Source organism: Eurytemora carolleeae, unplaced genomic scaffold, assembly GCF_000591075.1.
Source record: "Eurytemora carolleeae unplaced genomic scaffold, Eaff_2.0 scaffold416, whole genome shotgun sequence".
Lineage (NCBI taxonomy): Eukaryota > Metazoa > Arthropoda > Copepoda > Calanoida > Temoridae > Eurytemora > Eurytemora carolleeae.
The window spans coordinates 211,229-235,383 of NW_019396362.1; the positions used below are offsets into that span (position 1 = coordinate 211,229).

At 35.4% G+C, this 24,155-nt stretch overlaps 1 protein-coding gene across 1 annotated transcript; it reads left to right on the forward strand.

Annotated features, from left to right (window-relative positions):
- Positions 1-9,198: 9,198 nt before the first annotated feature.
- LOC111701740 (latrophilin Cirl) lies at positions 9,199-24,102 on the forward strand. Its single transcript, XM_023473151.1, has 6 exons — positions 9,199-9,404; positions 14,793-14,997; positions 18,318-19,393; positions 19,743-20,308; positions 20,685-20,804; positions 22,479-24,102. Exons 1-6 carry the CDS (start codon positions 9,317-9,319, stop codon positions 23,451-23,453), a joined length of 3,030 nt encoding a protein of 1,009 aa, XP_023328919.1. The 5' UTR covers positions 9,199-9,316; the 3' UTR covers positions 23,454-24,102.
- The last annotated feature ends 53 nt before the right edge of the window (positions 24,103-24,155 follow it).

Genomic DNA, 24,155 nt, shown 5'->3' on the forward strand with positions numbered 1-24,155 from the left:
GGTGGAGCTGCACTTGCATAGGATGTATAATACCAGAATTATGGACTGGGGGATACTCAGAAACTCTGGTATTAATGAACTGAACCATTTTCATCATCTTAGAATTCTTATCTTCCATTTTCTTCTCTAGAGCAGACATACGCTCTAGCATCATGCCATTTCCTGTATTCTGAGCAATTTCAGATATAGACTGAATCCTGAGCATTTCAGGAGTTGATCGAGACCTATTAGAGTTCTATCTGATTTTCCTTTCTCTAGTTTTGAACAGATCCTAAGAACAGATCATATTCAGCAAATACGCAGAGGAGACACGTGACAATGATACTGCACTGCCATTGGTGGGAGTACTAGTTACGTGATACGGACGTATCTATTATAATATCAAGTATATCTATAGAAACCTGAGTTTTCAGATTGGTTGCGTATTTGCTGAATAAAAATCTTAGACTAAATCTGACATATACAAGTTTTGGCATAATTTTAACATAGTTTTATATCAATTTCTTGAGACAGGAACATCAGATAGAACTCTTATAGGTCTCGATCAACTCCTGAAATGCTCAGGATTCAGCCTATACCCCTTTTTATTTTTCCTTTACATTCCCTTTAATAAATAGGGCCATTCTGAAAATCCTTCATAAATGAAAAAATCTTGTTTCTTTAAATAAAAATCTAATGGGATATGAAAAATTTAAAATATTTTCTTTGCTCTTTGAGGAGTATAGCTAGTGGGAAGGAAGAATGCATAATCCTTCATTATATTTGAGTAATTTATGTTAGAATATATTCTAAACATGATTTATTATATAATATACAGAATATATAATAAAAATATACAATGTAAACAATATGATTTATGTTTACAAACAATTTAGGGCGCTTCACGTCAAATTATAGTAAAGGAACGAACAGTCGCTACAAGTTCAAATTTTCTGATCCCCATATCTTTGAAATCTGATGATGGAAACCTTAGACTATTTCATAGATTGAATTATGTAAGGGTTACCAGGTTGCAGGGATTGGCGAGTGTTTAGTAACTTTTATGCTAGATTGAAATCTTACATGTTTTTCTCTATTTTAAGAAAGTTAAGAAGAATAAAAAATTTAGATCTTTGAAAAGCAATCAGAAAAACTGCTTTCCTCATACTTGGGCGTTAAATAAAAAATAGGGGAGCTACAATGTCACATAGTCGTATTTGTAATTTCTCATAAAGGAATTGAGTCTTTGCCACAAACTCTGATTTTCCGATCCCTATATCTTTGCAACCCAATGTCTTAGACTGTGGCGGATATGAATATCGTCTTCCAGAATAACTTTCTAGAGATCCAAGGAGGCGTTTCAAGATCAGCTGATTCTAAACATGTGTTATTTATTCAGATATTTTTTACTATATAGATTTTGATTAAAAATAAAGTTAGTCGTTTTGAAACTCTTTTCCTTTTAAGTTGTAGCACGCCAAATATTTCAAAAAAAATATTTCAAACTAAGTATAGTGTTAGATCAAATAATCTAAGTTTGACATATCAAAGGCTTACTCCATCAGGTTCCAAAGATATAGGGATTTAAAAATTTAAGTTTGTGACAAAAACTCAATTCCTTTGACCTTCTCCTGTTGCTGACCACCCATTTTTGGATTTTAACCGTAAAAATAACATTTTTTTGTAATGTTAGCAAACTTCTCGTAACTAATTTTAAAAAGATAAAACAAAAAATGTGTATGTTATTTGCACAAATTTGTTACACCTGTTTAATTTTAGATTTGTATACAATGTATCTACTTGTGTAGGAAACAATTTGTTTTTGTGTTTTGATATTTGTTTATTGTGGTGTTTAAAATATATCACCTGTTTCCGGGACTTTATCCTTTATATCATACACACCCTGCATAGCTCTCACCCCTTTTCTCAAAATATTACCCCCCCCCACTAAAAACAGATAATAGATAATAGATATCATAATCACAAGAGGTTGCCATTTTTAGAGAAATAGATAATTTCTTCTAGAAAAGAGCAGCTTTCCGTGACTATCCATCTTAACCTAACCTAACCTGGAATATCATAATCACAAGAGGCTGCTGGTGTTAAAAAAAATTTAAAAAATAGACTCTGAGGGGGGGGTAGAAGGACTAAAAAGGAAAAGACCAAAAAAGACACGTTGTCTGTGGAATTCAAAAATGTTCAACAGTACAATCTCCGCTTTCCAAACGATCAATCCGATGACTGCGCCACCTGTCCGATTTTACACAGGGAAGCAAAAATAATATTTTTCATTTTTTTCCATTCTTTTTTGTTACAGTTTCACCGGCTATATAGGTAACATACAAACATACATACATGCATACATATCTACATCATGCATAAACGCACCCATACATGCACATACACATACAACAATTACGCTATATATCTAGATATATAATAATTCTCTTTGCTCATATATATTTGTCTGTTAGCTATATCTGGCCAAACGGCTGAACCGAATGGGCTAAAATTTGTTGAGGGAACCCATAGGTGCCCGGGGAGAAACATTACTACAAACAAAATTTCGACATTTTTTTCAAAAATAAAAAAAAATTTCTTTCAAAATACTACATTTTTTCAAAATTTAGAATATTTCTTTTTAATTCCACGGGCAACGACGGCACTTCAGCTAGTAAGATTATAATTTTCCTAATTACATGAAATAGGTTATGACGTCATAGATCCACCATACAATGATTTGTAAAACTACTGCAAGGATTAATGAAACTATATTTAATACTGTAATCCATAGATTAATAACAATACAGATAGAACACTAGATGTCGTCTTTTAAAGATTTGGAGTTTTCATTTACTATGATCCTGAGGCAGAAGCCCAAATGAGTTACGAGCATGCTGCGCGTTGTATTACAAGACAGAGAGAATGCCTTTTTTAACGTCTTTGGGCTTCTGCCTCAGAGTTATGGTGAACGAAAAAGCCCTAAATCTTAGAAAGTGTTCTATCTGTATTGTTATTAATCTATTCTGTAATGTTTCTACTTTAGGAATTATAAACTGTGTAAAGTGTGTGTAGGTTCTATGTGAAACTCAAGGTGTTACAAAATATGGAAAAATTGCTGTTTTATAAAAATGTTTTATGTTTCTAAATTTAAAAGAAAACAAATTATACCTTCTCAGGATAAAGAATGACCGATAAATAAAAAAAAGAAAAATTGAAAAAGATTAAGTATTTGTGAATAAAATCTATAATACATTTATAAATATGAATTATGAAAGATTAACGCGCGCCATTAAGTTACAAGGACTTAGGGATTATTAGAAAAATAGATTTTGTGTTTAGACTGTTCAGATTTCAGTGTTCAGTTCATTTTTTTATACTGGTGGGTAACATCAAAAGAGAGAGGAGCTACGAGGTCACAAAATCGTTCACGTGATGTCGAGTACAAATTTGTAAAAGAGGATAGTTTGTATTTAAAGTTCGGCGAATTGATAGTTAAACTATAATTTTAATAACTCCCCATCCATCCTCAAAAGTGTTTTATACATCATTTACTGGGTTATGTGAGTGTGTGGGGAGGGGATGGCAATCTATCTGTTTATCTGAAACTCGACAATGGGTTTGATTAACATGAAAACAGGAACTAGGAGAGAGATTGTTTACTACTCAATCATTTGTCATTTCAACCATATCTTCCATTCAACCTTAACTATCTACTTTCCTCCTTCCACCCTATCATTTACCCCTCCCCCCACCCCCACACTTCCGTTCTAACTTCTTAACTATACCCCATCCTCCCTTTTAAATCATTCATTTTCTTGCATTTTCGGCCGTTTTCTTTCTGGTCTGTAGAATTCTACGAACCAGACAGCTGTGAATCGTTTACTGTATTTCTAAATCAAAATTAGACATAATATTGCATCAAATACGTATAATTTCTCACAACATTAAAAACCTTTCTAGCTTTTTTTACTTTTTCTGTGTGCCCGTGGATTTTAAGATTTGACTCCAAAAGGTCCAAAAGTACGATCAAAAATATGTAAGTATTCGCTTTATTAAACACACATTTTTAAAAGTGTCTCATTGCTTTTCAATATTTTTTATATCACTCAATTTAGATTTTTTAATGTGTGTCAAATCTCTATATTTTCACGTCAAATATGTTTTATGGTTGCAGGAGCTTCACTTGCTCCATCTCAACCCTTGAAAGGTGAATAAATGCTGTAAAAATACACTTAAACTTGCTTTTAACGTAAAAATCTTTTGCACATAAGTTGAAATTTTCTATTTGTGGTTTCGTTTGAATACAAATATAATGTACGTAGGTTTATATCATATATATATTATGTTTTATAATATTTTATATAAATAAAGTTTATTATACTTTATAACCTAATTAAGAGGAGAAAACAGTAAATCAAGAATATTAAACTTAAACAATGTTCTTGAAGCCAGAGGAAACGCCCTTAAAGAATATGACATAATAAATCTGTAAAATTACCCCTTTAAACTAGCATAAACCTTGTATTCGCCACGCACTCGTTTTTATACTATACATCAACATCTTCATCGAGGGAGCAAGAAGAGTTTTTAAAAATTATAATTTTTAAAAATCTAAAAATTGTCTGTTCGTTTATCTGAATGTCAAAATGTCTAAGCTGATCGGGCCAAAATTTTGTGTGGGACCATGCATGATCCGAGGGAAAGTTCATGGATGCTCAGAAATACAAAAAGTTTATACCCAAAAGCTTTCATTTTTGTGAAATTTTAAAAATTGCGCAAAAAATATTTGAAAATCCGCGAACTATTTTTTATTATTGTTTTATATACTAAGAGAAGATGATCACAGATAGAGCCACAATAAAAAGCCTAGTATTTATTTAAATTAATCGAAATCTAAATTTTTAAAAATATATATTTAAGATTTTTTTTTTTCTAGATAGATTTTTTTCAAAAAATACACAAAACTAATTTTGTTGAACACCCTGCAAGATTTTATCTTCTTTCGGAATTTAAAAATGTATCTTTCTTTATTTTAAATCCGTCCATTTATACGCACAATTCCTAAATCTCGTTAATATCCCTAATATCCCCAAAAACCTTGACTTAAAAAGGTCCGGTGTAGGCCCTAAAGATAAATTAATGTGCAATCTCTGCTTTAAATGTTGACTCACTTCATACAAAACCGCAGAAACGACATTTTCCTTCGTTTAATATTAGAGATTCTTTATACAAAGGAGTTTTTTATATATTCCGGCTTTTTATTCCTCCATTGTTTACTTTTTACCTTATTTAAAGCATAATTAGTTTCATTTTAAAATCTGTCCGTTCATCCTCCCTCCCCCCTGTCATATAGAGGCATTGTTTATTATACCCCCAGGTATATAGATAGATAGATAGATAGATAGATAGATAGATATACAGATAGATAGATGGATAGATAGATAGATAGATAGTTAGTTAGTTAGATAGATAGATAGATAGATAGATAGATAGATAGATAGATAGATAGATAGATAGATAGATAGATAGATAGATAGATAGATGGATAGATAGATAGACCAAACCTGAGTGGATGTTTTTAAGGAAGGTCTAGTTTTATAGCTATCTATTAAAATGGTCCTCCTAAGGAATTAAATTTTTAGAAATATTATAAGATAAAATCCTACATAGCAGTTCTTTAATTTTTGGCAGAACATGGATTTTTGAGAGTTTAAAATAATTTTTAAAAATCCGTTAGTAGTACTGAAATAGAGAAAGATTAAAAAAGGATTTAAAGCTTAATTAAGCTTTAGATAATATAAGCTATAGTGTTTTAGAAAAATAATGAGTAAAAATAATTCTGTGACGCCAGTAACCCACTTAAAATGGATAAAATGTCTATTTTTGTATTCATGTTTGGCCTGTATAGTGTATACGTCTATTCTTGGTCCTTGGTAATTTCTAGAGAGAGGAGATATGAAAGATTACGTAAGTGTTAGAAAGATTACAGGATGGAGACGAAGATACATGATTGATTGATTGAATGAAATATGATTGTCTAAACAATTATATTGATATCAGTATTGAAATGCATTTACAAAAAGTGTACGTGGTAATTTTACTTTTTACTTGGTCCTCATTTTCGCTTTCTCTTTAGACCTGCAAATTTACTTTGTTTTGATTCAAGATATTTTTTTTTTGGCTTTGTATGTACAGAGGCGTAGACAGGGGGAGGCAAGGATGTAATGCAAGGAAAGGTATTTCAGAAGTGTACGCATCTTTTGTAGTGTAGTGTACTGTCCCTGGGCGGTAATGTAAACACAACACGGATGTCGAAGCCTGACATGGGATCCATCTTTTACATAAAAAAATCAATGAAATATTCTGGTCATAGGAAACTATTATGTAAATTATCAAAATTATTAAAATCTAATGCTTATAACCTCCTCGGATAATAGACGAACACTGATGCATCTAAAGGTTTAAGGATTAAGATTATTAAGAAAAGAAATTTATTTCCATATGTGGATTTGCTATTTTAATTATAAGCTGGCTAAAAAAGTCTCAATTTTATAGTGGACAACCTGTAAGGTATAAATTAAGAAAGCTGAAAGGTGATAAAGGAAGCCTTTTATTTGATAGAGTTTGTTAATCCCAGAAATGGTTGGTAAATTGAAATCAACCCAACTAAAACCCGTAGTTTGATATACATCATGAATGGGGTTGTACAATGTACGTACATAGTCTGGGGAAGGGACTCCAGGGAAGGTTTATGAATCATCAAAATTTCAAATATTTGTCTCCATCAAAATTCGATCGTCATTAAATTTTTTAAAATTTTGAAAATGCGCGAAATTCTTTTTGAAAATCCGCGAATTATCCAGAATTCAGTTTAAAAGTATTAGTTTAAAACCTCAAGCTCAGAGGGTCTTTCTTAACATTTAATGTTTTAATGTTATCTTTTAACGATCAACCTTTCAGATTTTTTTTTCAAAATATTCAACATTTTATTTAGTGTTTTTTATTATTTTTCTCAACTATAACTTTTTTAACTATAAATATTTCTTAATTTTACTCATCATTGGCATTTTTTTGACTATCAAGTTTAGATGTTCCTTCAAAGCTGCTTTATATCATATTGTTAGATTAATATAATAACTTTTTTGTTAAATCTCAATATTTTAGATATCAAAAGTTTAGAGTTTATCCTAAACCATTAATATTTCAGATTTTCCTCTCTTAATTAACGATATTTTTACGCTTTCTTATCCCGGCAACTATTAATACTTTTGTTTAGATAATATTTCTCCACTATTAAAATTTGTTAAAGTTTTTTTTCTATAAACTATTAATATTTTTCATATTCTTATTATTTTATATTATTAGTTTGAATGCTATTTCTTAACTGTCAATGTTAATATTGTCCTTACTCTTACGTAACAATCAATTTGTTTAAAGCTTTTTTGTTCAGATTTTGTTTTGTATATCTATCAATTGTTTAGATATTTCTGAAGTACCACAAACTGCCTGTGCTACCAGGAATAGAAAGGAAACTGTCGAAATATTGTAAAGTATGAGTGGGAAAACTCACGCAACCTCTAATACTTTAATCTAACCCTGCAAAACCCTGGCTTAAAACAATCTAAATACTTTGGATGGACCATTTCTTGATTTCATTGTTTTTTGATATTCATTCAAATATGTCAAGTCTCAAAAACATACAGGGTGTCCCAAAAAAACGTTCTATAACGCTTTTCGACACTCATCATGTAGACACATTTCAAAATTTTACATTTTATGTTACACTTCTATTTTGATTTAAAACATTCAGAGGTTATAATAACCATACATTTAAATAAAATAAGTGGGTTGAAGTTTGACATTTATTGTCTGCATTTATGATAATTTAATACCAAAGAAAAAAAACAGATTTAAAAAAATTGATATTTTCGTTCTTTATAATTGTTTTAAAAAATTTCTAAATCCAACCGGCCCTAATAATTGGGTGTTGTGTCAAAAGAATTTTCTTAAACATAACTTTTTAGAACCAAGAAATTAAGAAAAGATGATAATTTGGATATTATGTATTAAATGCATAACAAATCTTAATTCAAGGGGTTACCCTTTCGACTTTGCGCTCTTTTGATGCTTTAAACGAAAAAGTGATTCCGTATTCTTCTTTGTACTTATTATTTAACGTTTTTAGATTGAAATGTTTACGTGAAACAATTAAACTTTAGGTTATCAGGGGCGTACGAGAGAATTTGTGTAGGGGGGAGGGGGCAAATTTTTTTTTGCCCCCCCCCCTTGTCAACATTGTCCCCCCCCCTTAAAAACGCCCTTTTTGAAAAAATATTGATACCTTTTTAACTATGTAAACTATTCGATCATATACACACGTCCATATAACAAGTGTTAATAAATTATTGATGTAATTTTCTTATGTGGACTCATCACACACTTCCTCTTAATACTGTGGTGTAAGCTTCAATGGGTGAAAAATAGAAATGGAAACGTTTCTTAAAGAATATCTATATTTTCATACGATATACATATTGTATTATTATTATAAACAATGATATCAAAGATATATTTACACTGAAGGCACTATTGATTACAGCTTTTTAATGAAACTTTTTTAGTTAAAGGGAAAAGTGAGATTTTAAAGCATTTTTATATCGATGTCCCCCTCAGATTTGGGGGGGGGGGGGCACGCGTACTCGTACGACACTGGTTTTGCAGTTTGAAAAATGAAGTTGATAAAATAATAAAAAGTATATAATAATAATATCGAGAAATTTTATGAAGATTTGGGCAATATAACCTAAGCCCCTAATCTAGAATACCTATTTAACTTATATATTAATACTATTTATAACCTTCTTATCTTTTATATACATCTACATGCGAAAACTTAGTTCTATCTATCTCTCTATCTATCTAAATAACTTTTTAATATTACTCTATCTTTCTATCTAAAGCATAAAGAGATATCACGTCTCTTGATATAATTTCCTGCCCCCTCCCCCCAACCTACCCATTTTTCACACCAACCTTACCCCCCCTCCCCCTTCACCGTCCTTAGATGTACGGGGGGGGGAGATACCTGTAGTGCTATTAGACCGCTGAATCCTGTAATGACCGAGGGGGGAGGGGGCCGGGGCCGTCACGGTTGAGAATACCGGCCGGAATACCCATAACCCCGGCCGGTTAGAGTTAGTTTTCTCTAGACCACGGTAGAGAGAAGAGATATAAACAGTTCTAAACAATATTTAGTCGAGTGAACGTAGCGCTAAACTATGCTTGAAAATATCAACGCTTCTTAGGTCTCAGTGAACTAGAGACAGAATTCAAAATGAAACTATTGTTTTTGTGTACTGCTGTACTGTACTGCAGTGTTGCTGGCGCAGTACCAGTCGCTGTACCTGCACCTTTCCCTGGAGGTAAAATCAAAAATTTTATTTTCGAAAGAAATTTGCAAATAAAAGGTGCCATTGTATTCAATAGGTTTCATTGTGCAATTGATATGTTTTTGCACACATCCATCATGTTTTGCAAGTCTGGCTCATGTGCAAAATGTTGGAATTGCATGTAGAAATTGCGCCGCGGGATAATTTCGCCAGTGTTGATGTTCTACAAATTTGCATGTTTCTAATTTAAAGATATATAATTAAACAATGTTACCCCGGGATACACTAAACCAGATATATATATATTATATTTTATATTACTTTTACTTACATTTTTTCAAAAGAGAAAAGTTTTGAGTGAATGGGTTCAACTTGTTGACATCTCCTCCGTTAGAAAATATTAAAACCAACTTTTATCTTTTCCAAGTTTTGAAATAGAAGATTTGGTCGGGAGAGAGGATTTAAGGATTTAGGATTTAATTTAAATTATTGTTTTTATTGGAAAACTTTGTAGAATTTTACCCAATTATCGAAAAAGAAGAATTCGAAACTTTAAAATATTTTCCCGAAAAATTTGACGGAACATAAATTTGTCAATTTTGAATGTACTAAGGAAAAAGGGAGGGGAAGGGGGGGGGTTGTAAATTATACCGGTACTTCTAAATCCTACTTTAACCCCCTCTCCAGTAAATTTAACACCCTACCCCCCCCCCCCCACTGTGCATATGTACCCCATCTGTCCCAGTATTTAGCTAAAATATATTCTGTGTCAAACCAACTTATTTCTGACACTTTGTCAATTTTAATAATTGTTCCCGGAAACCCAGTTTCATATTTCTGTAAAAATTCCCCATTTTTCCCTGCATTATATTCACCATATTGTTTTCTTTTTCGGGGAAAGAGGTTTATTTCGTTTACGTATTGTGAACACATTCTCCGATGTGATTGATAATGTTTTCAACGGAACACGGCTTGTTTATCAACGAATATAGGGATCGATAGAGAGAGTTAATCATATCATTGGATTCATTGATCTGTTTCTCTCTTCCTCTCTCTACATCCGTCTTCTCTCTCCTTCTCTCCTTCTCGTTCCAGCCCCTCTCTCTCTCTCACGGATCGATTTTCATTATATGCACTTATCCTTTAAATCCCGGAAAATCCCCCATCCTTAATCCTTTAATCATTAAGTGATGCTCTCCGCAAACCCCCTTTATATTCACCACGGATCTTTAAATAATCCTTAGATCTACATCTACACACCACGCCATTAAAATGGGCAAACTTGAACAAAAGTTGAAACTTTTTTCATATCATATCTGTCTGTGTAGTGTGTCCCCAAGGAGGTTTTCCCAGTTTTTCATTAACATTTTGCGGATTTTTAAACTTTAATCTTGGAAGATTTTTAGAATATTTCCCTCATTTTTTCCTGCTGAAAAGAGCTATTTTACCCAGGTATGCGTGAGTAAGGGGTTACTGACACAAATGCGACGACGACCATAACTCTGGCTGTAGATAATCTACGAGATAGTCAAGGGTTCAACATTCAAATACGAGGCTCGTAAAACAACACAAACACAATTCTACATTCTTAAATCTCCAATCAATTGTTTGTCTCCTGGCAGAACGGTTGACGACAAGGGGGGTTGGGGTTGGTATATAATCCAAAAATCGAAATCTGTTTTATTAGTTTCAACGTTTGTCAGATCTACGGTTGCTTGGATTAATAGATGAAAACCAATCAAACCTTAGATTACTCCAATCCACATTTATTGCACCCCCCCCCACACACCTAAAGGCTGTTATAAACCAAATCTCTGGCTAATTTTGAATCGTAAGAATGCTTCATTCCCCTCCTAAAATTGGCGCAAATAAAACAATTAAATTCTTGGATTTCAGCAAAACTAACAACAAAAAGCTAAACCGTGGCGAATACACAGAATGTTCTTTATCCATCTTATTCAATAGAATCTTACAGGCCTATCTGTAAGTAAACCCCCCCCCAGTTTGAAAAATGAAGTTGATAAAATAATAAAAAGTATATAATAATAATATCGAGAAATTTTATGAAGATTTGGGCAATATAACCTAAGCCCCTAATCTAGAATACCTATTTAACTTATATATTAATACTATTTATAACCTTCTTATCTTTTATATACATCTACATGCGAAAACTTAGTTCTATCTATCTCTCTATCTATCTAAATAACTTTTTAATATTACTCTATCTTTCTATCTAAAGCATAAAGAGATATCACGTCTCTTGATATAATTTCCTGCCCCCTCCCCCCAACCTACCCATTTTTCACACCAACCTTACCCCCCCTCCCCACTCTGTAAGATGTATAAGGGCCCCCCAAGGTAAAATGGTGCTTGATTACTTGTGTAACCAGAGTTAAGTTCTTTATATGTCCTTTGGGATCCAGGTTTCTAGCTCTATACCTCTCTCTCTCCTGTATTATCTAACTACTTTTATTTCTTTTATTTATTATTACTCTATTTTATGTTTAGAGTTCAATTATTTAAAAAGTAAATTTAAAAAAAATGTATTTTTTAATGTTCTTCATCTTGGTTTCATGTTTTAGAATAAACAATCTGTGTTTTGGCCTAGGGACAGATTCAACCTAATTACAAAAGAAAGCCCACTAATAATTCTTGTCTAATTTACGGGGTTAAAGAAGGACTTTAATAGGTTTAAATATCTCTCAGAATCGTTTATCAAATGATATAATGTCGGGTCGGCTCCTTTAGACATTGAAACCACGGACTGTTCCTTTTTAATATACTTCTTATCTTATCTCAGTAAATTGGCGGTAAATTCCTTCAGGAAATTGTCAACATTTTAGCCTCGAAATACTCGAGATGTTTAGTTTATCACAGTGCACTTTATTTTTGCGGTTTTTTTTTAGTTTGGCGGATTCCTTGAAGGGAAAGTTTTTAATGATTATAATGACTAAGGAACGGGGGAAAGATAATTAGCAAACCAACATTTTTATATTCACGAATACTCTCACAGACACGCACTAATTAACCCACACACAAACTTTATATACTACTAAACTTGCAAAAAAGCTTCGTTATGCTTTTTATACTACTTAGTACAAGGGGTGGAGGTGTGGGGGGGGGGGTATAAAATTCTGGAAATTATAGGATATAAAAGAATGGATTATCTTGTATAAAAGAATGGTTAAAGGGGGGTTGGAAATATTGAACCATATAATATTCATGGTTTCTGAGAAGAAGGATGAGGGAGGAAATGATCTGTATAAGCCTACAAACACTAGAAGTACTCTAGGTATTGTATGTGCAGGATTGTATAAGAAATGAGAATTATACCATGATGATAATAAGAGGATCGTTTCAATCAGACCTTCCTTTATATCCAGTAATGATTTACGCTCAACCCCATACCCTCCAATAACTCTCTTATTTTCTATAAAATCATTCATTACCCCCCACCCCATCCTCCTCTCTTCACATCAATTGTCATGCTGTGCCCCCCCCCCCCACCCACTCGCAATTTGATAATGGGCCCCTGTATATGATGGGGTTGGGTGAGACAATCGGAGAATTAGGTTCGGGTTCCCAGACTTATCATAAACATATTACAACCTGGGGCTCATACCCGGAGTAATAAACATCAAAACCCGTCAAAACCAACTCAAAAACCCCATTTTATTTTTCATTCACAAACCCTGTAATTTGTTTAGTCTTAATTTTGCCTGTTTTCTCAGGCCTTGAGTTTACTAATTTTTACATTTTCTATGATTGTAATTCCTAAACCTAATCGTACACATTATATATGTTCAATTTTTTATCCTTGTCATTCCTTTGAAAGAGTAAACGGTTAGCCAGCATAAAAGTAAAGTGAAGGTAAATTATAAAACTCATCCTGAGTAGGACGCATCCCGGCATTGAAATCTCCGGGTTGGATAAAAAAATTTGCCTGTAATGTATTGTTACTCTGGTGTGAAATAATGGTTCCTGACAGCACAGGGCAGATGGGCAGATACCTACAGTTGTAATTACGATAGGAGGGGGTCCAGGCAGGGGGGGGGGGGTTTCTAGAGAATTGGGTAGTGAGAGAACAGACACACAGGTTATAAAGCCAAAATTGAAATTACAGGCAGAGATAGATAGGCAGATGGTTAAATACATTTTATGAGCAAATGTTCTGTATGTGAGTGTGTGTGAGTTTATGTGTGTATGTTATGTCTATGTCTAGGTGTATAATTGTTGGCTTGGTGCCCCGCTATGTCCTGGAGTAACCATAATTGTCCCAGAAGCCCAATAATTGTGCCCTCAACCCTTTAATCCACCATTCATAAACGCTTGCATCATAATCATTCTTGGCCAAGTATCCTTCTATCACCAAGATTTTCTCCGCACAATCTTCTAGATTTGCTCCTCACAATCTCCCGGATTTTCTCCGTGCAGTTTCGCAGATTATCTTCGTGCAGTTTAGGAGAAGTTATTACTGGGGGTAACTGTGACCCAATAGAGTAATCTAATCTTCTCTCATGAATTCTAGATTAACAAATATTATTCAAGGTCGGCAGGAAGAGGGGGGGGGGGTAAATTTTGCTTTGAAAATTAAGCGAATGGTCTTGGAACGTCTGAGATTGAAAAGAAGCTGTTAACTCGGCCAAATTTTAATTTTCAAAGCTTCTGAGTTCTGTCATGAATACATCCTGCAGCAGCCATTGTGATTAGAACCAACCTTACGTTTCTCAAACCTCATTTATATTCCACCATTCTCTTCCTTTCCGGTGGAAGGTTGGAGGGTTTTTGGTTCGGTGTAGACCACCCCCTTGTAACCCTGCAATATGGTTGTATGACCCATGTTTCACCGCTGACGGACCTATTGTGGGAAAGATAAAGAACTGATGTATTGCCTTGCCAAAAACGCGTTGCAGCGAATTCCAAGAATAGCTACCAGTACTTACTAAATATGGGGTCTGCATAGCTCTCACTTTTTCAATCCTTTTCATTCCTAGACTTTTCTGAACCTCATTCCAGGCTCGGTTCCGTCCTCATTCCGCAGGTTCATTCCTCATTCCAGATACTCAGGGTTTCATTTCACAATTTTATTTAATGATTTTTACATACAAATACTTTCGTTTAATGACACATTGTTCAAAGTACTTAAAAGATAATATCTATCTATTTATTGGAATTGATTTCGGTCCTTTGCTTTTAACCTTGATACAAGACACCCGGCCCAATTTTTAGACGATTTCTCAATCAATTTTAGGAATTTATTTTAGGGATATTTTTACTACGAAATTAGGCTTGTATTACAGACATTTCAGAAGTCTCATATATCAAATAATTTAAACATCTAATTGACGCTGAATGTTGTTGTGTGTATAGCTTTGAAAATAACGAAAACTTGCAGATTTAAATTTTTTAATTTTTCAGGTGTTGGTCCTGACGGAACCAGATACAAGACAGCTTACAAATGCGAGAGTGAAAGATTGGAACTAACATGTCCTGAGGATCACAAGATCAAGATCATCAGAGCAAACTTCGGCAGGTTCAGTATTGCCATCTGTAACAGGCACGGAGAGATGGATATGTCTGTGAACTGTATGGCTCCATCATCTACTAGAGTTATGAAGAAACGGTGAGCTAATTCTTTTTTATTAAAAACAGATTGAAAACAATACAGTTTGTTATTTTTCCTTTTTTCCTTGATATTTATTTTTATCAGCTGAATGCAATTTGAATTTCGTTGCTAAGATTATTTAATAACCCAGTGTGTATTCAGACTGTAGACACTATAATTGGATAATTCAATATATTTTTATATATTTATAGATAGATAGATAGGTATATACTTACGGATCTAAATGTATCAAATTATAGAAATCAAGATATTTGATATCAACGGTCAATTTGAGTAGATTTGACTCTATTTGCTTTACTGTCTATATCTTTCTTCACATAATTTTCTACCGATCTTGTCTACCTAATCTATTCTTGTCAACCTAATCTATACATGTATACCTAATCTATACTTGTCTACCTAATCTACACATTGTTGTCTACCTAATCTATCTAAATTTTAATCTGAAACCGGCTACTCTACGCAGAGTTTAGTTTATCAGTCTAAATCCATTAAAATCAACCTTCTGTAAGAAATTGATCTGACAATTAACAGATTATTTAAAATGTATTTATGAAAACATTTTTCTTGTTAGAACCCCCCCCTGAACATTTAGTATTGAATATAATATGATGAATCTGTATCTCTATATTTTATTGTAAACCAATAGATGAGTATTCAAAGTTTGCCGGTTAATTGGTTAAATCCCTGCTTCTAGCAAGGTTTAAACCTACAACCTTAATCAAACTATCAATGGAACACAAACATTGAGAATCCCTAAACACACATCCTGTAATCCTGGATCCCTACACATACGAAAACAGTCCTAATCCCTCCTGGTCCCTAGTGTATGCTCTATAGTACTATCCATCTAATCCGGAGCATAATAATCCATCTTACTCCGACCTGGCTCCGTATACTCCGAACCAATTTTATTTATTGAATTAATTCACCATCCTCTGTATAAATCCCCGAATGGATATAAATGGAGGAAAAAAACAATCCGTTTTATTTTCAGTGTACAAATAGTTTCTATTTTCGTACAATTATACGCTTAATTTATCCTCTCATTCTTATCTTTCCTTTCCCCCATGAGGACCCAATTTTCCCCCTAATTTCCCCCCCCCCCTCCACACAAGTTCTGGCTCATTAATAGTTTACAAATTCCCTGCCAAGGCATTTAAATAAATAGTTTTGATCAAATGATAAACGATTGAAAGATGAAGGACGGAGTGAAAATATTTCTTCCATCCTCAAAACTAACTAATTTCTAAATAGTTTCTATAAAAGTAAATCTTGACATTCTCACGAAAGAAACAGTTTGAGTTGGAAATAAATTAGTTTGGACAATTTGGCCGAAAATCCCTGCAATACGGTTAATCCTCTAGGATTTAGGGAGTAGGCTATTCCGAAATACCGAACCTAGCCAACCTAGCCCCCTCCCTCCCCACCTCTCTCTCTTTCTTTTATATATTCGAACCATAGCAAACCACTCAGTTCTATTTATACATAACAAAGAACTTGTAAATTTGAACTAAGAAAGAATTCTACATTTTGAATTATATTGTTAAATATTTCATCGATATTTGTCGAAAAACTAAGGTTTACTCGAAGCCTAGTGTTGGGACCGCTTGGTTCTTGTCCTATAAATCTCTAGATATGATCTTAAGAGATAGAATTTCTGACCAGTGTTTTGATACAGGCCGGGGGGTGGAGGAGGGTGGAACGGTGACCCAAGGGGGGGGGGGGGAGACTGGGTGGGCCCAACAAGAAGAGAGGGGGGGAGGTGCCATGTGAAACTGAATCCGACTCCCTAAACATTTTCTCCAATTAACCCTAGAGAGAGAGGTTCTAATCTTTTACCATGTAATTTAGTAAAGTCTGTATCTACAATCATACTTGTTTATACTTAACCCTCCCCCCTCCCTACCCCGGACCCGGCCCACCCACCTCACACACGCTTATATTTAGTTGCGTGCACGAGGACTTTAATAAACGTAAGTTAGAAACCAAATTATACAAAAATAGATCAATAGATGATAGGATACCATAATCCAGGGGGTGGAGGGGGGGGGGGGGTTCTAGTTGAATCTTGTTAAATTATTTCGTGACCCCTCCCTCCCCTCTCTGTTCGTCCCAAAACATGGATTCAATATGACAGTTTTTCCAAGCTAAGGTATTTAGCAAAGTATGGTTTGTGTACAGTTTACACTTTGAAACCATGTTCTCAAGCTTTTTAGACAAAATTCAACCTTTTTTTAGAGAATTCCTGGCGAACCGTTGAAATATCAGATTTCTGTCTTTTTACCATAAAATATTTGCCCGTTAAATTGCCTGTGTGTCTATTAATATATCAGTGTCTGTGTGAATGTCGATTTGTCTGTGTCTGATTTCTAAGTTTTTGTCTGATTGCCTGCATCTATATATAAATTTGGCTTGTCTGTCTGTTTGTTTGTCTGTTTGTTTGTTTGTTTGTATCCAATAAACGTCAAAACGGCTGAACCGATCGGGCCCAAATTTTTTGTGGGACATCTAGGGACTCCAGGGAAGGTTTATGAATCATCAAAATTTCAAATATTTGTCTCCATCAAAATTCGATCGTCATTAAATTTTTTAAAATTTTGAAAATGCGCGAAATTCTTTGTGAAAATCCGCGAATTATTTTTGTTTTGTTTTACGATGTACACAAAGAGAACATGTTCACAATTAATTTAGGAGATGGGCGCGAAGCGCCCTCTAAGGCTAGAAAGAAGGGCGCGAAGCGCCTTGAATTTCTAGTTATCTAAACTTCCCACACAATCTTATCGGGGCATGGGAAAATTGCTTCTCATGAGCCGGAGAAATCTGTCCGTCCTGGCGTCCTTTATCCGTCCTGTCTAGACAAACCTATCCGTCCGTCCTTTTCTTTCCATGTCTTTTAAAGCTTGTCCTCGGCAAAGCAGTCTTTTAATCATTCTTTTTCTCCAATATCTCGTATGTGCATGATATTCAATATTACGTGACCCGTCCATATTCAATTTATCTATTTTTCCCGAATATCTACCTATATATCTATCTATTTATCTATATATGAATATCTTTCTATCTATCTATCTAAATATTCCTTTATACTGCTCTCCCTGATGTTTACCTAAAGCCTCAGAAGCTTTTATTTACACAGACGGAATTTCTAATTTTCACCTCTTAGATTGGATGGATTTTCTATCAACCCCCTTCCCCCCCCCTCCCATCTCCATTCACCGCTCTATCATCCATAAATCCATCTTCAACCCTTCTCTCTATATAAATCCGTCCTAACCTTCAGATCTCTTCTTATTTTGATAGATGTTTAATTTCAGGTGTGACAGTAGGGACAGTTGTTCAATCCAGATCAGCTCCAGTCTGTTCGGAGATCCTTGTCCTAATACTCCTAAATACCTGGAGGTGCACTACGGTTGTGTTCCAACCACCACGACCACCACAGCTAAACCTCTCCCTCCCTGGTTCCTAGAAGGGGGTGGAGATGCACTATGGGATTCACGTATTCCAGACCCACCAGAAGGGTTCGCTGACTCTGATACTAAACCACAAACTGGTGATGAAATCCTGGATAGAATACCTATTACAACGCCAACTACAAGCAGCACAACCACAACAATACCCTCTACCACAGCCGCAACAACCACAACAACGCTTTCCACATCTTCCTCTCCAGTGGAGAAGATGGTTGAGAAGGACGACGAGGAGTTATCTACCGAACCTGAAGGAATGGAATATTATCACCTGAGCCCTGTTAATGATATTGAAGTAAATATTGTTGATATTCCTCTAGAGGATCAACCTCTACACTGTCCTCCAGTTATCTCACGGAACCTCCACTGGAACTGGACAGCTGCTGGAGAAACCTCTATCCAACCCTGTCCTCCAGGTAGTACTGGATTAGCTCGTTGGTCCTGTTCCTCTCCTGTTGATGAGTCCTCACCTATATTCTGGTCTACAGAGCAGCCTGATATGGGAGATTGTAAAACTGTCTCCATGTCAAGACTTGAAGCAAAGGTTCAGTCCGGGGACCTGGAGAACGTGATCTCCTCCTCCCTTGCACACCTAAGCAGGACGGAATCCTTGTACGGAGGAGATATTGAACAAAGCGCTGCTGTTATGAAAACTTTGTCGAACCGAATCCAGTACCTTCTCCAGACACAGGGAGATACGTTCTACAATAAAGGGATCTATATCCAAGAGGTTCTACTCAACATGGTTCGTTCAGCCAGTAATCTGGTGGATATCTCCAATAGATCCGCCTGGAAGGATCTATCCCCAGCAAGACAAGTTAAGGCGGCTAATTCAATTCTTCAAGCTTTAGAAGAGAACTCTTTTCTTTTTGCTGAAGTAACAAACAAGGAGGAAATTCTCATGGAGTCAGCTAAAAATATATGTAAGTAATTTATTATTGGGTTAATTTTCTATTAGGTTTGGGGTTGACAAAATTTCTTTTTAACTTCTCCCTGCATGGATGAGGTTTGGTTTAAAACTTTAATCTTTCTCAAATATCTAAGTCCGATATATTTGCGACGAATATTTCAATTATTCTCTAGGTTTAAATATTCCTATATCTGTATACACCAGATGGTTGGAATCTGCCAAACCTAGTCCTGGTTTTAGTTTCTTTATGATTTATTAACCCGGAGCTGAGGTTGGGTAGAGATTAAATCTAAATTGATACTTTTAGCTGTGTTGTAGTCCTGTAATTAAGTTCTTAATCTCATGTTTTTTCTTCTCTCTAGATATGAGCGTGAATATACAAGACGTGGGACGACTCAGTAATGGAACGGAGTTGGGACGAGATGAGGACGGAGAGAACTCTATCCTGCTCCCATTCAACGTCCTGTGGGACCAATCCCGGAGCGGAATCATCAAACTGGTTCATTTCTCCTTCACTAATGTTCATGAGATCCTTGGTTCAGCAAACATTGTTGTCTCCACTACTGGAAAGGAGCCGTTAAGACTCAATTCTAGACTTGTTTCAGCTTCCTTTGGACGAAACCGTCGAATCCAGTTTCCTGACACTGTTGAAGTTACTCTTCACCATCTAGAGCCTCAGGAGAATGTTGATCCCATCTGCGTTTCCTGGAACCCGGAGCTGGGTTATTGGTCCGACTCTGGATGTTCCTTGATAGAATCCAACCTATCTGTCTCCAGATGTAGATGCGACCACATGTCAGTGTACGGCCTGGTGTCCCGAGTACCCGGAGCTGAAGCTACACCTGGGTTTTCTATCATGACTCTCCAGATCGTGACGTATATTGTTGCGGCCATCTCTGTAATCTGTGTGGTCCTTATCCTAGTCAAGGTAAGAGAGCATTTTCTCCCTTTTTATCCACAGGGGATCCTATTCTACACTATTCTACCCTATTATTCTTAGGCTTTCAAACATTTCATTGCATCATATATTATAGGGTGAGACAGATACACTGAGTTATAAAAACGCACACTATACTCACAACTCAACCTACTCACATGCAACCTTAACCCAACAACTTTTTGAATGTATGTAAATTCAAATTCCTAATTTTCATTATCACAAATTTCGTAGATTTTCTTACCCGGATTAAAAACAAGTTTTTCACACAGCCCTAAACTTTTCCTACTCCCCCTTCCCAAATTTACACAAAAAGAGTTCCACTCTGACCTGTTTAAACCTCAAACTAATTTTAATTTTGTTTTAGTTTCGTCGTGGTCTGGTTCGGTTTGTGTGCAAGGTTTCCCAGAGCTCTGAGAAACACGTCTGCAACCCAAAATCTGTTTCTCTGCCTACTAATATCTCCGAAACCCACCATACGCTTCATGTGAGTAATCTCATTTACATATTTCACGCCCAGATCAAACTTTTTGCTGCCAGGATTTTGCCAACATCATGTTTAACATAAAAGAATTGAATTTAATGCCGGATTTTATGAATATTTTGCTAGATAGGGAATTTATTGTATGAAGAGTTATGTTTTGAATTTTCTGGGAGCTTATACATTGCATAAATACATCATTTTTACGTTTTCTAATTTCATACTTGAAGGCCTGTGGAAGATTTTACCTCAAATAAAAGCTGACAATTTGTCGGAAAATATTCTATCTTGCCCGAGGAAAAAATCTGACCCCCCCCCCCCCCCCTATTTTAGTTTGGTATAGAAGAGGAAAGGGACTGTTTAAAGTTAAATATCCTCTTGTGTATACAGTTTACATCCTTTTCCTTTTATTTACATTAGTGAGGGTAGAGGGGAGGGGATCAGTTACAACAAATATGTACTCTTCAATGATACATTCATTGCTCCTAGTAGACACACGGTCACTAGTTTAAACCCTAGTTAGTAGGTTCACCCATTATACTTCCTTCTTCTTTATTCTTTAGTTTATCCCGCTGGGTTTTCCTTTTCAATACTGTTAACTTTGCGTCCTTGTAGACTAACATAATTGACGGAGAAATATAGTTTCCGAAACTTGAACATTTCTTCGTCAAGCTAAATTCTAATCCTGGAGTTAGTCAGTCCGAACCCATACAATACGTTTCCTATCTGTCTTTGAGGTTGGACCAATCTATTCAGAGGTTTCAATCATTCTCCAGGTCCTCTTTTATACACTGAAAAGAAACTGTTGAATATTTACAGTGAATATTTTCTATTGAAAATGTTTGCTCAAGTGAACCCAGGCATAAAAACCTAATTTTTCCTTAAAAAACCTTGAGATTTGTGATATTTTATAAAGTATAGTTGTGTGTAAAAGGACTGACACGGCAATGGTTGATTAATGAGCTTCCTGTCTTCTGTCTCCTTCCGCGCTCCTTTATTCTCTTTGATTCAACAATAAATGAAAAGTTTGGTTTGGTGTGAAATGTTTAATTTTCCCGCCTGTCCGACTATTTGAAATATTGCTTGGACAATTTCAACCTAATTCCAGAATTCTTCATTCTCACACCCGCACACAATTTGAAACAGTATGTTTCCTTGTTTTGGAACTATTTTCCTGTCCCACCCTGTAGTAAGAATTTACTTTGTGTGTTCCCCCTGTAAACTAACAGTATGTTTCCTTGTTTTATAACTATTTTCCTGTCCCACCCTGTAGTAAGAATTTACTTTGTGTGTCCCCCCTGTAAACTAACAGCATGTTTCCTTGTTTTATAACTATTTTCCTGTCCCACCCTGTAGTAAGAATTTACTTTGTGTGTTCCCCACTGTAAACTTACAGTATGTTTCCTTGTTTTGGAACTATTTTCCTGTCCCACCCTGTAGTAAGAATTTACTTTGTGTGTTCCCCCTGTAAACTAACAGAGTGAATATGGATGGGAGTAGGCGACCGTAAATGACAAATTATGCCAAAATAATGCTTTCTTTAACAGTGTAGCTCAAAGATTAACCGAGCTTGCTAAATTATCACGATATAACGGGACTAAATTGCAGTTTAAACCTGACGGAGTCATGGTTAAAGAAACTATAAATAAACTTCATGTATTAATTATATTTATGTTACAGAGCAACCTGCAGAGAAACCTGGCACCAGGAGGAGGGAAAGGACCTGAGTTCGTAATCCAGGATCAGGACGGAACCATGACAATCCTTCCCAACATTTACAAGACGAACCTGGAGAACGGACAGCCCGTGATGGTGACCTTGAACCCCTACAGCTCCCAGCTGGTGGACAACCTGAACAAGATGATGAAGGAGAGCGGAGAAGGGGAGGTGGACTCCATGAATGGAACCATGAACCCCCAGCTAGCCAGGCTGACTGCTACCTTGAGAAAGAAAAGATGTGATCTTGGTCACCCTGGTCCCTGTCGTAGAACCTGTGGGATTAATGTCCAGGAGAGCTGTCTTCCTCTAGCTGACCGGGGTTCAAGGATTAATCCTGGCGATGTGGTTCTCCGAGCCATATCTCCACATGGACATATTTACTATGAGATCAATCCTAAACAAGATTCTACCCTGGCGAAACAGATAAATAAATCCCAACCATCCAGCGGAGATGAGAATACAAACAGTGATCTTCAAAATATCTCAGACTTTTCGGACGACGACCATAGAGCGCACAGTGAGATGTCCCGTCAAAGTTCAAGTAGGTTCTCTGAGTCTAGACCCTTGATCTACACCAGCTCTGCCAGTACTTCTCCAGGTGGTTCAGAACTCTCTAGGCATACACACCTTACAGACATCTCCAGGCATACACATATCAGTGATGGACACGCGAGCACAGCGAGTCGGCCAAAGTTTACCCGGGGAACCGTTGGAAGAACTCAATGGCCAACACTCCCACCAAATTTCCACGAGGAGGTTTATGCATACGCAGCAACAGATTTCTCCGGGTCTACTCCGATACCCGGAATCCCGGAGCAGATCCAGAGCCAGGTTCAAATCAAGGATCTCCGGACTGTTACCGGGAGTGTCAAGAGTAAGGAATATATGATGGGGATGATTGCTGATATTAAGAAGAGAAACCTGAACCATGTTTAATTCCTAAACCCAGAGCAATAAACCCTGTCGGTTCATCCGAACAGAAAATTCTTCAGAACAATTGGAAAATGCACAATTCTGTGAATTCTTCAAAACTATTTCTACGGAGGGAACAAAGGGTGAATTATGGCCTCAAGAGTAGACATGAACTCTCCATTTGATAAACCTGTTATTTTTAATATTTTTTGTTTTGTTTTTTAACGTAAAGGATACAAAATCAAAACCATACAATTTCACGGTTTTGTGTCCTTACGCTTTCTTTTTATTTATCCCTTAGATAATTTGACATTTTAAAGATTTATACTGCAACATATTGCAGATATTCTGCGTGCAAAAAGGCTGTGATTTAAGGCTGTAGATAGTTTTTGCGGGAGATTCTGAGAAAAATTGAAATTTGAATTAAAGGCACAGGCTGGAGTAAATAGGATATTCAATTTTTCAACCAACTTTACACAACTTTGTTCCAAATTTATTTATGAATTAATGACTTAATTAGGATTGAAACCACAATAGTTTTTTTGAGCAAATAAATACAATTTTCAAACAAGAATATCAATGTTTTCATCATATCGTTTGTATCGAACCATATCAGTATAAATGTTCCGCATTTAACAGTTTTGTGTAGTTTAATAAACCCAACATATATCATTAGAAATCAGTTTTTCATTCAGATAAGAGAAGAAAATAAAAGAGATGGTTATT

Coding starts and splice junctions, on each gene's coding strand:
- LOC111701740 (XM_023473151.1), top strand. CDS start 9,317: ATGAAACTATTGTTTTTGTGTACTGCTGTACTGTACTGCAGTGTTGCT. Junction 14,998..18,317: donor ACTAGAGTTATGAAGAAACG/GTGAGCTAATTC, acceptor GTTTAATTTCAG/GTGTGACAGTAGGGACAGTT. Junction 19,394..19,742: donor GGAGTCAGCTAAAAATATAT/GTAAGTAATTTA, acceptor TCTTCTCTCTAG/ATATGAGCGTGAATATACAA.